This window comes from Syngnathus floridae, chromosome 7, assembly GCF_059516105.1.
Source record: "Syngnathus floridae isolate MCC-2025c chromosome 7, RoL_Sflo_1.0, whole genome shotgun sequence".
Classification (NCBI taxonomy): domain Eukaryota; kingdom Metazoa; phylum Chordata; class Actinopteri; order Syngnathiformes; family Syngnathidae; genus Syngnathus; species Syngnathus floridae.
Genome location: NC_142419.1, coordinates 5,151,965 through 5,169,205, shown reverse-complemented (window position 1 = coordinate 5,169,205; position 17,241 = coordinate 5,151,965). Strand labels below are relative to the sequence as shown.

Below are 17,241 nucleotides of genomic sequence, written 5' to 3'. Positions count from 1 at the left end.
GTGTGTGTGTGTGTGTGTGTGTGTGTGTGTGTGTGTGTGTGTGTGTGTGTGTGTGTGTGTGTGTGTGTGTGTGTGTGTGTGGCGAGGGCACACCGACGCAAGATCAGGGGTTCAAGGCAGTCTCCAAGTGCCGACTTCAAACCATCTACAAGTGCAGTTCCTTTTATAATAAATACACCGTATTTATTCTAATTATCGCCCAGGGCGATCATTAGAGAAGGTTTAATTAATAGAGAACACTTTTTGTCCGATCGCCAAGGGGCACTGAAATGGGCGATAATATGTATATTTTCCTTATGTAGTATGCAATACCTGCATCTCACTGGCGTTCTTAAGGAACGCAACATACTTCAAACGCGCAACGACTGCGCGCAATGGTCGATCGAAACGGCCACTCTCAATGGCCGATCGCAACGGCCGCTCCAAAGCCGCACACTTCCTCTCGGTTGAAACTGCAATGGCCGATCGGAGTTGCTGCGCACAATGGCCGACCACAACGGCCGCTCCCAAGTTGCACACTTCCTCTCGGTTGAAATTACGCAAAGTGCTATGGCCCATTCATTTACTTTTGGGCTTTGGCCGGAGGGCGACATTCCCACAGCGGCAATCCAACAGGAGCGCAATGACCGCGCGCAATGGCCGATCGGTACGGCGGCGCGCAACGACCGCGCGCAATGGTCGATCAGAACGATCGAGTGCAATGGCCAATCGGAACGGCCGCGCGCAATGTCCAATCGCAGCAATTATAGCAGCATGGGCAATAATTAGAGGTATCAATGTTTTTTATTTATGTCATCGCTAACACACACCGGGCGATTATTAGAATATGGGCGATAATTAGAATAAATACGGTATTTTGTGCCCCTGTGCTGAACTTAATGGCAATGAGTGGACCCTCTTTCATTGGCTCGGAAGTAAGTTGGCCGTGTTCATTCCCACAGAGCGCAAACACCTCTTTCCAACTGTGTACATCTACAAAAATACCCAAAGAGAGAAAACACACATGCGCACAGTTGCACTGCACTTTGCTCAAGACTTTTGCTGGGCCTTAAAATAGGGCCCGTAGTCTTTAAGAACATCAGCATTGACTTGACTTGACTTGACTTGACTTGAGTTGGGTGATCCTGCATAGGTTTAATTGGATACACAGTAATAATATGGAGGGAAAATATTAAAATAGATAATGGCTTATTCAAATGAATGTGTTAGTGTGCGCGTGCGTGTGCGTGCGTCCGTGTGTGTGCATGTGTGTGCACTGTGGAGATTAGGCAGAAGTGTGAATTAAAAATGAGATGCAGAGAAAAAACAGTTCTGTCCTGTCAACACATACATAAATGTTAAAGGGAGTCAAATCAGAGGTTAGGGAATGGGGTGTGCGTAAAAAGGTAATTTGCCTGACATTACAAACTAAAGCATGAGTAAGATAAACCCAGTTCATAAATTGATTAGGTGTTGAGCAAGACCACTTTTTCACTTTTCTCTTATGTTAGTTCAGTATGATATTTTTTGGGATTGTCACGGATCGGAATGAAGCAGGGTGACCAAATGCAGCTTGGACCAGGGTTTATTGAGGGAAAGGGGTGTTGGAATAAAGGATGAAGGGGAACAGACAACGAACAAACTAACATAACGGCCTAACAAGACAACAACAGGACTGACTGACAGGGCTGGCTAACAGAAACAGAACAGAAAGACAGAGACATGAACAGAAAGACATGAAATAATCCGACAGGGGCATGACACGCAGACAGGACTTAAATACGTGACAGGTAACGAGAGGCAGGTGACACCGATTACATAGATTGCGAGCAGACACAGGAGGGGAGGGGCGACGCAAACAGAAACCATGGCAACATATACACATAATAAAACGACCGGGGACGAGTTGTGACAGGGATATGCTTCAATGCTTCCAATTTTGTTTCCAATTACCCCACTTAAAGGGATGGTAAAGCTAGGATGGTTAATTTCTCACTAAGTAGCCCAGATGTATTATTTTTATCAGCAAAATAAAAAAAAGTTTGCATTTTATATTTTATCCATTCATTTTGGAGAAATAAAGAAACAACAAATGCCTTTAAAGACGCCCACTTTTAATGAGGAATAGCCCCCTCCCCCCTCCATGTCTTGGTTGATTATAGTTGATGATTTCCCAATTGAAAATCATTGTGCAGACCATCGCTTAACTCTCCGTGGCCGATTTAAGTGAAATGAGCAGTCTCTCTGCAGCTTAAGTGCCCTGTCACATCTGTCGATTTCCTTTCATCAGTTACCAACATATGCAAACACGGCATGTTCCAAGAGGCTTTCATATAACTGGAAAACTAGTCAGGATTGAGGTAAATATAAATTTTGTAAGGTACAGAGACATCCTCGATGAAAACCCACGCCATAGTGGTTAGGAACTCTCTCAAATATCTCTGGAGAGATCTGAAAATGGCCATGGACTGACACTCTCAATCCAACCTGATAGCGCTTGAGAGATGCTCCAAAGAGGAATGGGCCAAAGTGATGTGATAAGCTTTAGGCATCAAAACGTGTAAATACTGCCAAAATATTGAGCAAAGAGTATGAATGTACACGTAATGTCATTTTTTCTAATGATTTTGCAAGTAGTACATTATTAGTAATTGTTTTTCTACATTATTATGATGAGGTGTCTTTTGTAGTATTTTGAGAGGAAAAATTGGTTAATGATTTTGCATGTAGTATACACTTTTTTTTTTTTTTTACACCGCCATGATGAGGTGTGTGTAGTATTCTGAGAGGAAAAAACGTTCATTCATTTTGTGATGAGGAGGTAATAATGTGAAACACTGTAAACACTTTGCAGATGCACTGGACAAGGACAGAAATGTCGTAACAGTGGGTTCAGAGACCTTAGCAGGGACTCTTCAACAAGTAAGGAGGGGAGTACAGAAGTATAAGCTTGTGTTGAAGACATTTATTTCATCTAATATATTATTCATATTTATTCTATAATGATCACTACTACCAGTACATTTGGTTGCACCATTTTTTACTATGGCAGATTTATGTTCCATGTATTAAAATGCCTTCATTTCAACTCAAGCGTGCACTGTTTGAAATTATAGTATTCATTATTCATTTCTAAGCCAGTTGAAAAATGACATCCACACCATGGTTGTGCAAGAAACCGTACAACAGTTGTATTGATTTCCCAGAGGGTGCTTTCTTGTGTCAACCAGAGATGACAGACATCCGAGTCATTGGAATTTTTTTCATTTGACTAATCGGATTCTGTATATTCTTGAAATGGCTGATATTGTATGGGTAGAGGAGAATGCGATTTGATTCTGATGCCATTGTTTTATTTTCCATGACCTTTCTTATACTTTGCTGTTGGCTTGTTTCTTATTTTTGCTCAAGTAAATTGCAGATTTTGTGGCAGCGTTCAGCCATTCATTTACTGCCCAGACTTCAGTACACGCATCTATATGGTAATCAAGTCACTCTCTCTTTCTCAGACCCACACACAAGCCTCCTCCTTTACATTCCATCCCTCCTACTTTTTTCCACACTCATCATTCTTCCGTCTTCTGTTGCTCTCAGAGTTCCTGGTTAATAATATTTTCCTGTACCACCAAATCACGTTATTCTGTATTGAATAGATTATTGTTTAGTTTCAGGACCTGTATATGTTTCTATAACGGTCAGATCACCAGGAACATTGTATTTCTTCTGTTTTTTTTTTTTTGGTTTTTTTACGACATTAATCACTTGAATTGCTTGATTTGCTGTACTACAACATCTATCAGAAACAATGACCCACATTTACGACCTTAACATTTATTGCATAAAATGGCATTAATTTGTTCTCAACGGTCCACTGGTATTATCTTAATTTGATTGCGTTTTTCTTGGCTGTACCACTTCCAGCATGTGTAGCCTGAAGCTATTTCTTTAACCAGTCAGATTTCAAATCAGCCTCAGAGAGCTAGCTAGCGGTTAGCACATCAGCCTCACAGTTCAGAAGGCGCGGGTTCGATTCCACTTCGGGCCCTCCCTGTGTGGAGTTTGCATGTTCTCCCCGTGCCCACGTGGGTTCTCTCTGGGCGCCCCGGTTTCCTCCCACTTCCTAAAATCATGCACGGTAGGTTGACTGAGCACTCCAAATGTCCCGTAGGTGTCCACTGGTATTACTGGCAATCCGTAGGTGTGAGTGCAAGTGCAGATGGTTGTTTATCTCTGTGTGCCCTGCGATTGGCTGGCAACCGGTTCAGGATGTCCCCCTCCTACTGCTAAATGACTGCTGGGATAGGCTCCAGCATGCCTGAGTGGGGACGAGTGGTACAGAAAATGGATGGAGCTAGCTAGCGGCCCTATAGTGGCATTCCAATTGGTAGGTCAGAATAAGCCAAGCACAACTCGCACAATATATGCGCTCACATTAACACATTTAATAATCAGCATCTTGGGTAAGTCCAATGTATTTTTTAATGAGATTTTATCAGGTTATCAGATAAATATTCATTCTGATGTGATCGAGATCAGGGGATTTCAACTGGTTTTGTCCAAGGGACCACCATTATAACCAAAAAGCAACTCTGGGACCACTGCTTTGGCGGAATACTATTTTTTTTTCACTGAAGGAGGGTAGACCTATACAGGCTATTTGTTTGCAGCTGTATGTCTATTTTGGGAATCTCAGCTACATTTGACACAATTTGGATGGGTAAATGATTCACAAAATTAGCTGAAAAATAAATCAAACCTAAATAATAAACCCATTTTATTTTTAAAAATTTTACAATTATTTTCTATTTCCAATTTCGCAGACCACCTGCAATACCACCATGGAAAACTCGAGGGCCGCGGACCACCGGTTGACACGCTCTGATCTAGATGATATAGAAAGCACTGTAGGAAAGGAAAACAATATTTTAGTGGTTGGTTATGGCTGTTTTATTGTGACAGCTATAGCTGTTGTAAAATAAAATAAAATAAATGTAATTTGTGTTGCATGATTCTTCATTCAGATTTTGTATCGTATTAAATGTTATTATTACAACACGATAGAAATGCCATTAAGAGGTAGACTAAGTCAGATCAGTCACCATTAAAGGCCCAGGTACCAAATGCATGGCCTGCCACTGTTGTAGTGTCTTTTTCTGATGGCACTGACAACCACAGGGTCGATTATAGAACAAGAGCGTTGACATTAATACTCTTCATGCTCCTTTTAAGTTTCAGCGGACAATCAAAATTGAATCTGTGTATGTGATGTACAGCGCTGACGTTCACAAAGTGCAACTCATGAATATGGTGATGTATTTTTGTCACGCAAGGCATTGATAAGTGAGTAACTAATGAACTATATGGAGGAAATCCGTCATGCATTTTACATTCAGATGTCTTGTACATTATCTCCTCTACAACACTACATATGCATTAGCATTCTATTTAAAGTATAATGTGAACTGTTTGACAGCAGTCATTTTCAATCATTCAACACAGCAACTTTATTGTCCTGTTAATCTGTCTCTTCTGGGATATATTTTCATTGTTGGTTTCTCATTGGGTTACATTAACAATGCTGCAAATACTTTTCCGTGCTCGCTTGTAAGCAGGTCTGCATTGGTTTCATGAGGATTTCCATTGATTTATCAATTTTCTATGGCATTTATCCTGTTTAGATCAGGTGGAGCCTGAATCTATCCAAGAAGCGGTGGCATACAGCAAAAAGCGGACTTCTGTGAAGTTACACAGCGGGTTGCACAGGATTTATGCCGTTCACAGAAATAGAGCCTAAAGTATACATCAAAGTGACATTTCAGTTTTTATTCATATTTTTGGTGCATTTTTGGTTTATCTCTCTCTTTCCCGCGCGCAATCTCTCTCTCTCTTTCTGTCTCTCTCTAGCTCTATTTCTATCTCTCTATCTCACTATTTCTATCTCTATTGCTAGTGTCTATCGCTCTCTTTTTCTCTTTCATTTTCTCTATATTTATCTATTACAAGTATGATGTATGTGCACAGTAAGTTACATTATGTGATGGTAAAAAAATACAAACTGCATTAAATTACATGAAAATACCTCAGGAAAATTGAAAATGAAGCTGAGTCGTGTGTGTGTCTTGCACATACCTGAATACACTTCATTCCCGTGTCTTGGCTTGCTTGCCTGATGTGACATTAAATGTTTATCTGAGGAACTGGTTTGACATTTCCTATTTCTAAATACTACACTTATCAATTAGTGTGGTTCATTAGATACGGTACATCAGACAACACAAATACACCCACATGACTGCATCAACAACTTCTCATAGCAATCATGTGTTTTCTGCCAAACAGCAATATGTGCATTCAACAAAACTCATTGCAGTATATGTTGTTCAGATTTTTTGACAATGTCAGCGCTCGGTCCATGGTGTACCCTGACTCTCACACTAATCAGCTGGGCTAGGCTAAATGTGTAGTTGTCCAACTATTAAGGATACTATATCGCTTATACAGTTAATTATGTTTTATGTACATCAACTTTTTGAAACAGCTTGTTTCCTTATGTCTTTCAGTCTAATTACAAGTTAAAACAACTATAATTTAGACATTTGGTTCACTTGTATGGGTTTTGGTGTGTGGTTTAAACAAACTATAGCTTCATGTTTTCTCTCTCATTTTCTGCCTCAGGTCTCATTACAACAACGTCAAGAAAACTGGACCGTGAACAACAAACTGAACATGTTTTAGAGGTGAGGACTTTTTTTTTTTTACCAAAATAATGAGCGCATAAATAGGATACAACTGATACATAAAATGACATTAAAATGTCAGAGGATAAAATTCACGCATCTCCGCATCTTCGAACGTAAAACACATTTGCTAAAAGAAAGTTAATTGGGTGAAAAATTCTGTTTATTAACATACCATTTAACTTATATCCCACTTTTTAACCATGATTATTACACAAGGTTTATTTATTAACACATATAATTAAAAACTGCTCCATCCACCATAAGTATTACTGGTAAGGATTCAACATGGCAAACCACTTGAGGCATTGAGATACAGTTGTCAGGACTCGTCCCCGATCGTTTCATAGTTCTGTTCATGTGTCTGTGTGCTCGCCCCTCCCCTCCTGTGTGCCCATGATCAGTGTAATTATTCCCACCTGCCTCTCGTTACCTGTCGTGTATATAAGTCCTGTCTGCCCCTCACTCCCTGTCGGATCGTCGATGTCGTCCCGTTTGCTGTCCTTGTGGTTCCTGTCTGTTTCGAGTCTGTTTTTGTTTGCCATCCCTGTCGGTCAGTCTGTCATGTTATTAGTTTGCCAGTTCTCGTCTGTTTCCCTCGATGCCTTGTTCCACTTCCCTTTTCCCTCAATAAACCCTGGTCCAAGCAGCACTTGGTCGCCCTGTTCCATGTTCCATCCGATCCGTGACAGAACGATCCGACCATCACAGCGACCAGCGCTTGGACGCCCCTCCTTCACCAGATCCTGCTGCGATGCCCAATCCACGACCGCCAATCCGTGCATGTTCCAGCGCCATGGGCTTCGCGGCAGCGTTGGGACTCTGCTGCCGGAACACCGGACCCGTGGCCACCATCGGTCTTTGTTCCGGCAACGCCGGACCCGCGGCCGCCATCAGAGTGCTTCTGGCGCCAGCGGCTTTGCGGCCGCGATCGGACTCTGCTGCCGCGATGCCGGACCTGCGGCTGCCATCGGAGTGCTTCTGGCACCAGCGGCTTCGCGGCCGCAATCGGACTTCACTGCAGCGACGCCGGACCGGCGGCCGCCATCGGAGTGCCTCCCTGCGCCATCAGACTCGCGGCCACCAACGGGCTCCACCCCAGCGTCACCGGACCCGCGGCATTGCCGGGCCTCGTGCCAACAATGCCGGACCCGCGATCATCACAGACCCTGCCCCCAATGCTGAAACACTGACTCCTATTGCTACGTGCAGCTCTGGTTTCCTGTATGCCGCCGTGCGTGTGGCTGTTGCCGCTGCACGCGGTTCAGACTCTCCGTTTGCCGCAGAGTGCGGTTCTGTTTCTCCAAGTCGCCGCCCGAGTGCAGTTCGGTTCCCCAAGTCGCCGCCCGTGTGCGGTTCTGTCCCCCAAGTCGCCGCCCGTGTGCGGTTCTGTCCCCCAAGTCGCCGCCTGAGTGCGGTTCTGTCCCCCAAGTCGCCGCCTGAGTGCGGTTCTGTCCCCCAAGTCGCCGCCAGAGTGCGGTTCGGTTCCCCAAGTCGCCGCCAGAGTGCGGTTCTGTCCCCCAAGTCGCCGCCAGAGTGCGGTTCTGTCCCCTAAGTCGCCGCCCGAGCGCGGTTCTGTTTCCCCAAGTCGCCGCCCGAGCGCGGTTCGGTTTCCCCAAGTCGCCGCCCGAGCGCGGTTCGGTTTCCCCAAGTCGCCGCCCGAGCGCGGTTCTGTCCCCCAAGCCGCCGCCCAAGTGCGGTTCTGTTCCCCAAGTCGCCGCCCGAGCGCGGTTCTGTCCCCTATGTCGCCGCCCGAGCGCGGTTCGGTTTCCCAAGTCACCGCCCGAGTGCGGTTCGGTTCCCCTAGTTGCCGCCCTAGTGCGGTTCGGTTCCCCTAGTTGTTTGTTTTTTGGGACGTCAGGAGCCGTCCCTTGTGGGGGGGGGTTCTGTCAGGACTCGTCCCCGATCGTTTCATAGTTCTGTTCGTGTGTCTGTGTGCTCGCCCCTCCCCTCCTGTGTGCCCATGATCAGTGTAATTATTCCCACCTGCCTCTCGTTACCTGTCGTGTATATAAGTCCTGTCTGCCCCTCACTCCCTGTCGGATCGTCGATGTCGTCCTGTTTGCTGTCCTTGTGGTTTCTGTCTGTTTCGAGTCTGTTTTTGTTTGCCATCCCTGTCGGTCAGTCTGTCATGTTATTAGTTTGCCACTTCTCGTCTGCTTCCCTCGATGCCTCGTTCCACTTCCCTTTTCCCTCAATAAACCCTGGTCCAAGCTGCACTTGGTCGCCCTGCTCCATGTTCCATCCAATCCGTGACAACAGTTATCCAATTTCACATCGCATGAACTTAAAACCCCCAAAAGAAAATTATATTCACCCCTGTTGTGTTACCCCAAGACTCACAATGGTGACCCTTTCTTCATAAATAAATGACATATGGTTGACATTGTGCTGCCGGTATTTAGCCCTGCACCATTTCAGAAGCTGCCAAGGTTTTGATGAAAACAAATAGCCTCTCCCATCTCATCTACGGCTCATACTCAGCTCTATCCCCTCTGCTCCGTCTGGCTTTTCCCAATGTGGTTTTCATTAGCTTAGTAATAGAGCTTGTTTGAGGACAGTCAGTCCATTCTGGTCCCTTTTAACAATAATGAGAAGTTATATCAACTCAGGCCTCCCATGATTAGTGATAAATTGTGCCATGCAGTGGCTTTCTCATCATGACTCAGAGTTGAGTGAAAGCAGTGTGGAGTTCTTGTTTCAGGTGTGTGTATGTGTATGTTTTGCGGTCTTGGGACCAAAAATTACTTATAAGGGGAACGATTTTAAATGAACCTAGCAAATATCCTCGACGTGTCTGCCCCCTGCAAAGAATTTTCATAGATACCCAATCCTTCCAAGTCCGTGTAATGGCCAGTGTTGATGAGGACACACGGGCTAGTCATTTCAAAAACTAATTTCAGCAAAGGTTCATTTTCTTTGCTGTTGCTATCTAATGCAGTGTTTCCCAACCACTGTGCCGCGGCACACTGGTGTGCCGTGAGAGACGTTCAGCTGTGCCGTGGGATTGTCCAATATTAATTACGGAGCGCATTGTAAACAGGATCGCCAAACCACTGGCCAGTTCGCGCAAGGCCTGGTCAGCCACTTGCTAATCGTGCATGTGTGGAGAATCGGAGAATCTTGAGATTTCATATTGTGTCGATCTGATTGTATTGCATCGGCACATATTCAGTTTGTGTGTGTTGCTGTGTGCTTTTGCTAACAGTGACAGACACTAAGACGGTTGTGGTGCGTTTGTGGTCCAATGGAAATCAGAGCATGCAGTTCAACCGGAGAACCTGGATTGGTTATTTTTCACATACGTAAAATAAGCAGCAAGTCGAGATTCCTCGACTGTGATAGCCACTCAGCTGCTGTCAGAACAGCAGAGCGTCTTTAAAAGTGACTTTGTTCTTATTGTTGCAATATTTATAGACCTAGTCTAAAACAGTAAACAAAATCACGTTGATTCTTTTATTTTAATCACAATCACTTTAAATAGTTTATTTCTTACACCGTCTAAAACCTTTTTAAAAAACTGTCACTTTTATTTAAAAAAAGGAATACAATTTAAAGAATATTTAGTATTTATTTCTATTAAATTATTCGACTCTCCATACATATATAGGAATAGGACTGTACGTGTTTCGTTGTAATATAACTGATTTTAATATAGGAGCTTAACAGTTTTTTGTTGGCGGTGTGCAGCGAGATTTTTTCCAATGAAAAGGTGTGCCGTGATTGAAAAAAGGTTGGGAAACACTGATCTAATGCACTGATTTGTTTGCAAAAAGCCAATCAGGGTGATCGATCGCCACTAACAATCAAAGCCAGTTTGCATAGAGTGGCTCATTCATTCAAATCACATGAAAAATCACAACGACACAAAAGCTCTTATTGCTTCACAATTCTAAATGTCGCCTTATTACTTAAATTACTTACTGCTTGTATTATGGGCAAGACTGGTATATGTACACATTTTATTGAATGAAACCATGACTTGGATGGTATGATAAACGATGACTCCTCGGCTATGCTGTTGTCTTGCTGTGGTTTTTAAGTAATGTTGTGATTGATTTTGACTGTGTGCAATTTAAGGTCCTTTAGTTCAAACAGATAGTTTTAAACATTCAATCATTTAGATTAGTTGTATTTATTTCTTAAAGATGCAGTTAATATAATTAACATTTAACAAAGTATCATGGGATTTGAGAATACAGCATCCATGTGAAAATGTGACAGATCTGCCCCTGTTTGTGGCTACCTACAAGAATCGTACAGCAAATGACGTATTTCATTTTATTGTTCTGAGTCCAATATTTATGCAACAATGGCTTGGCACTTAGAATATGCACATTAGGACCAACTTGATGACATCAAAGCCCTCAGCTTCCCTAAGTGGTCACCAGAGCGAAAAAAGCGTCTTGATTAAATTCGCAACAAGGGAAATGTTGCACACAACACCATTATGGAGTCAGGAGTGGGGCAACTGGTGCTATTTAATCAACTACCTAAACATGCACAGAGAAGCGCGTTCGTGCACTGTGCCTACCATCAAGGACTTTGACAAAAAAAAAAAAAAAAAACGTGTCTTAAAGTGGGCTCAGTACCTCCCCTTCCCGGAGCCAGGAAATAATTGTATTCAATGTTTATAACCAGGGCTGTGGACTCGGACTCGGGGACTCGGACTCGGTCGGACTCGGTCATTTTTGCCGGACTCGGACTCGGACTCGGTGCTGATTTTGACCGAGTCCGACAATAAAAAAAATACGTGCAATTTTATTTTCATCATGCTGCTGAGAATGCGTCCGGCTCAAGGCAGCGACTCGGACACTAACAGCAATGCCAATCAGCCAAGTCAGCGGAGAGCGCCTGTTTTCCGGGCTCAAGTTTATCATGTCTGATCAGCGCGGCGCGATGAAGGCTGACTTGGTTGAGGTGATTTTGTTCCTAAGAACAAACTCAAGTCGTTGAATTGAAACTTGAAAGTATCTCTTTATTGTATTCGTTTATATGTTTAATAAAGACAAAGCCATCACAAAACTGTTGTAATTATTTAGATTTTGATCTAAATTAGCCTTGAATAAAGACTAAGCAGTCACATGAATTAACAGAAAAAATGGACAGCCGGACTCGGACTCGGACTCGGTGGTCAAAAGGCCAGACTCGGACTCGGACTGTTTTATTTTAAAACATTTAATGTTGAGAATTGCAAAGTGTGAGAAAAATTCAACTCTTGGTTCAAATCCAAGTGTATTTAACATGCATAGTTTTGGCATTCACACAATTGTAATGTGGTAGTAGTACCTTGCAAAGCATTATTTTTGAGGCGGTGCGGGACTGAGTTTAGCTCCTCACGCATCCCCAATTGACATCATGTTTATGTCTGGATTTTAAGGTAAATAACATTTGATTCTTAATTTCAGTTTTGTGGTTAAAGTAGATTTGCTGTGTATGGAAAAGAGATTTAGATCTAGTGTCTTAAAACACACACGCACACACAAACACACACGCACACACAAACACACAAGCACACATGCACACACACATGCACACACACACACACACACACACACATGCACACACACGCACGCGCGCACACACACACACACACACACACACACACACGCGCGCGCGCGCGCGCACGCACATCATGGATACAAACTAAATCTCTGGTTGTACATGTATGGTCCAGGAAAATAACTGTCACTCTTTTAAATCTATTAATTTGCATAACCTTGCATATGTAATAATGACTGTAATTCAAGGAGGTAAATGTCATGCTTTCTCTGAGTGAATCCAAGGAAACATGTACAAATTCTTGGAAAGATGCATTTGAGGAATTTGCAAATATTTTGGCATAGGCATTCATGCTCGTAATTCTCTTCTGCCCATTAAGGTGATGGTGTCAGATGGTGGGCCCAGTCCGAGGCAGACTACAGTGTGGGTGATGGTGCAGGTTCTAGATGAAAATGACAACAAGCCAACATTTCCAGAGAAAGTCTACCAAGTCAAACTACCGGAGAGGGAGCGGAGAAAGAAGGGGGAGCCTATCTACCGCGTCTTTGCTTATGACCGCGATGATGGACCCAACGGAGACCTTTCTTACAGCATTGTGGATGGCAACGAAGATGGGAAATTCTTCATTGATCCCAAGACGGCAATGGTGTCATCTCGCAAGGCCTTCACTGCTGGGAACTACGATATCCTGACAGTATGTACAACTGATATTTGTCCATTTCCTGGTAACAGAGTAGCTGTAATCATTATAGTGTTTGAAAAGAACAAATGAAATGCAACCAAATGTGTATATTTGCTGTTACTAATAATTTTAGTAATTCAAATGAACAACTTTCACATTGCAGATTAGAGAATGACTTTACTTCCTAGCTAAATGAGAAAAGACTCCTGCAACTCTTTAAGTGAATACGCACTCTCGCATGAAAATAATACAGTATAGCAAAATGATTGATAATGTTGAGGCAGAGAATTAAACAATCATGAAGTGTGTTACAATACGATACAATACAATACAATACAATACAACGCAACACAACGCAACGCAACGCAACGCAACGCAACGCAACGCAACACAACACAACACAACACAACACAACACAATACAATACAATACAATACAACACAATACAATACAATACAAAGCACATCCTTTAAATGGCAAATTTATGTAAATTGCTTTAATTCAGTATTTTGCAGTCCTCTAGTGTAGCAGCATTGTAATAGGGCTCCTGCATTTAAGATGACAGAAAAGAATCTCGAGTAACAGCTCAATTCTAGGGGAAAAAAAATCAATGATGTAGATCCAATTCATTTGAATTGTGTTCCACTGACACTATTATGAGCCTTTTGCATACTTCCTTTACAACTTGTTTGATGACTTCTTTCTTTAGATCAAGGCAACAGACAATGGTCGTCCTCAGAAGTCCTCTACAGCTCGCCTCCACATTGAGTGGATCCGCCGTCCTCCAGCCACGGCTCTGCCACCTCTATTTGATGAGCCTTTCTACAATTTCACTGTTATGGAAAATGATAAAGTCACAGAAATTGTTGGCGTGGTCTCCATCCAGCGGAGTTCAGCACCCTTATGGTTTGACATCACAGGTAAAAATAAATGTTTTTCTGGCAACGAGTGAAGTGCTCAGGGCATGGCTTGTTTGGCACAATAGATCATTGCATTATCAGTGTAGCTCAGGTACCGTCGCCTCACTGTTTGCTCCGTTACGCCCTGCTCATCTCTGTCACCATGGTAACAGATATATGTTGTATTATGCATCGGAGAAGAAATAATAAATTAAACCAGCAGTCTATAAAGAACTTTAACAAAGTACATCATTAAACTTGGAATAGGGTGTGATGATGAGCCCCGCTGAACCGTTATGCACTAGGCTATGTTAGTAAATTACGTCGCATTGCTCATTCATGACACCTTCGTCATGCGGCATCATTGCTGTGCCCAAAAATGTGGTTTTGTCCAACTAAATACATTTTTGCACAATTTATCATATAAAGAATCAACATGTTTATCCTGTCCAACATTGTACACTAATATGGCTTTGATGCGTCAAAATTGACTTTCTCCACTTGAGAGGTTTAAATGAGATTATGTCATGTGAATTGCGCTAAGCCCAATTTCCCTGCATGTGTTTAAGCACTGACTGGTGTGGTACAAGTGATGTGATCCAATTACCAGTAGTTTTTGCTGTAAATCCACATGATTCAAGTGGTGTGACAGTGTGACTAAAAATAGTACTGCATTTATTCTGCACAGTCTGGGTCTCACTTCTTTGTCACCCAGCATAGAAAGTCAGCATGTGTCCAACTTTCTGACTACTGGAGTGCTTCTGACTGACCAGTTGCATCTTTCCTGTCCATAAACATTTTTTTTTACTTTTTCATACCACTCACTGATTGTGTCTCAATATTATTGTTCCTAAGGATTTCAAACATTTTTCTTGAAACGTAAGACTTTTTCAGTATTACATATTTTAATTTTCATTTGTTTTTTATGCTTCATTTCATATTATTCATTTTTATATTTCATACTAGTATATACATTACACTGGGCAACAATTTTTTACTTTTTGAATGTTGTCTTGATTTTTACAGGTGATTTAGGGTAGCTTTGCGCTGCTGAATCAGGAAATAACATCCATTTGTCTCCATCAGGTCAGGTTTTTGTGCCAAGTTGATTTGAAAAAATCAGATCTTGTGACAAAATCACAGTTTTTCACTACCAGAACAAATGCCTTCCAAGTTTCCAGTTGCACTTCGTTCATTGAATTTTCGATCTCTGATGAGCTCACGGATCTGAGGACCGTCAAAGATGCCAGCTTTCAACTTTTCCATGGTTAATCCTGGAAAAGCTTGGCACAAGTAAGTGAAACAGTCACCATCTTTGTCCAGAGCCTTGGTGAACTGTTTGATTAAGCCAAGTTTGATGTGCAGAGGTGGGAAGAGTATTCTGTCTCTGTCCACCAGAGGGTCGTTGATGACGTTCCTCTCCTTACAAGGCACCAATTCCTCCCGCACAGGCCAGTCCTTCTTCGTGTAATGCTGAGCACGGTCTCTACTATCCCACATGCACAAAAAACATGGGTACTTGGTGAAGCCAGACTGTTGTCCCAACAAAAAGTTCACCATCTTCAGGTCAACACAAATAAACCACTTATGCTGATCATAGCCAATTTTCTCCAGTACGTACTTCACTGCTTCATACTTCTCCTTCAGCGTAGTCGAGTGGGCGATAGGTACAGAGGCAAACAGGTTGCCGTTGTGTAACAGAACACATTTCAGTGATCCCTTACAGCTGTCAGTGAAGAGTCTCCAATTTTTGGGTTCGTACTGTGACACACCAAGCGTGAGCAGAAGCTGGGCAATATCTGCACAGTACACCAAGTCCTTCTCCTCAGAGAAAAAACGGAGATACTCTCGATGCCTATTGCGGTAGAAACTGATACGAGCACTGTTAGAGAGTAGGTTTTTTTCTTTCAATCTGGATGCCAACAGTTCGGCAGAGTCCTTTGACAAGCTGAGGTCGCGAACTAGATCATTCAACTCGTTTTGGGAAAATGGATGTCGAGCATCATCTTCAAAAACCACTTCTGCTTCTTCTTCATGTTCTTCAACACTGGAGACATCTTCGTCACTAATGTCAGGACGTTCTCCGCAGATAGGCACTGGAATTTCATCACAATGAGCTACAGGACGACGTGCTAATTGAAGATCAGGATACTTGAGGCTTCCTCGGTTCTTTCTGTTGATACCGGTCACATCAACAGCACAGAAGTAGCAGTCAGTGACATGGTTTGGCGGCTCCCTCCAAACCATAGGAATCCTAAATTTCAGACTCCTCTTGCCATTGGTCCATCCACACAGAGTCTCAGTGCATGGCTTGCACACTATGTGCGGTGCCCAGGCTTTATCCTGGTCACCAAGTTTAATTCCGAAATATGCATAGTAAGCACACATGGCCAGATCTCAAAAACCTGACCTGATTGAGCAAAACCAATGTGATTTTTGGATTCAGCGCATCAGATTCGTCCTAAATCAGCTGAAAAAACTCAGACAACTAATTTGTTGTTGACCTGTGTTATTAAATATTACCTTTGCAGATCAGAAAATGAAGACATCCAAGCCAAATTAGTTTTATCCAATGTAACGAAATGTCAAAGTTAAGATGACTCTGACAACCCTTGCTCTCTCTTTCCATCCATCCATCCATCCATCCATCCATCCATCCATCCATCCATCCATCCATCCATCCATCCATCCATCCATCCATCCATCCATCCATCCATCCATCCATCCATCCATCCATCCATCCATCCATCTATCCATCCATCCATCCACCCACCCCACAACCTCTGAAATGTGAGGTGACGTGCTAACCAGTTCTCCACCATGCCTCTCTCTCTCTCTCTCTCTCTCTCTCTCTCTCTCTCTCTCTCCCTCTATCACTCTCCCATTCACGTACTTCGTGGAGGTACAATTCAAACTAGTCATTATTTATTTTTTCAGTATCCATTTTCTAGGCCGGCAAACATTTACAATCTCGGTGGGCTCTATTGGTGTGGTTTCTTAAAGCTGTGTCTTCATCATGCACTCCTTTTGTCCTATTCCTTTGGTCTTTCTGTCTCACTTGTTCTCTCCTCTTTCTCCTTAATGCTTCATGACTGAAAGGTCCCCGGTCTTTCCTTGAGATGTTTATTATTCTGCAGAACACTTGCACCCGGAACTGTTCCTCTGAAGGTATCTGACTTCCACTTCCTCTTTTATGCTGTCAACTTTCCACTTGGTCTCCTTTCATTTCTTCATATTCTTTGGGGCTGTTTTCACTGTAATCATTGTCCACCCATGTGACCTAATTGGTTTTGGTTTTATCATTTTGTCGATTGCTGGTTGCAAATATTTGACTATGGACTTGTGCTTGCTCATGTCTGGTCTATTGACAAGCAATAAATAATTACCAGGAGGTTCAGATCAGGCAGAAGGAGAGCTGTGTAATATAACAAAACACTGTAGC

The 17,241-nt window shown here is 42.8% G+C and overlaps 1 protein-coding gene across 3 annotated transcripts in view; it reads left to right on the top strand.

The window, feature by feature from the left end:
• Positions 1-17,241, top strand: part of fat3a (FAT atypical cadherin 3a) — a 181,696-nt gene that overhangs the window by 64,714 nt on the left and 99,741 nt on the right. For 2 of the 3 annotated variants that reach the window (XM_088382036.1, XM_088382035.1), the window contains exons 4-6: positions 6,655-6,716; positions 12,598-12,912; positions 13,610-13,820. In XM_088382036.1, coding sequence (XP_088238162.1) covers positions 6,655-6,716; positions 12,598-12,912; positions 13,610-13,820 — 588 coding nt within the window. Of the gene's footprint in view, positions 1-6,654; positions 6,717-12,597; positions 12,913-13,609; positions 13,821-16,898; positions 16,968-17,241 lie in introns of all 3 variants that reach the window. The other variant, XM_088382034.1, reaches the window with a different exon arrangement.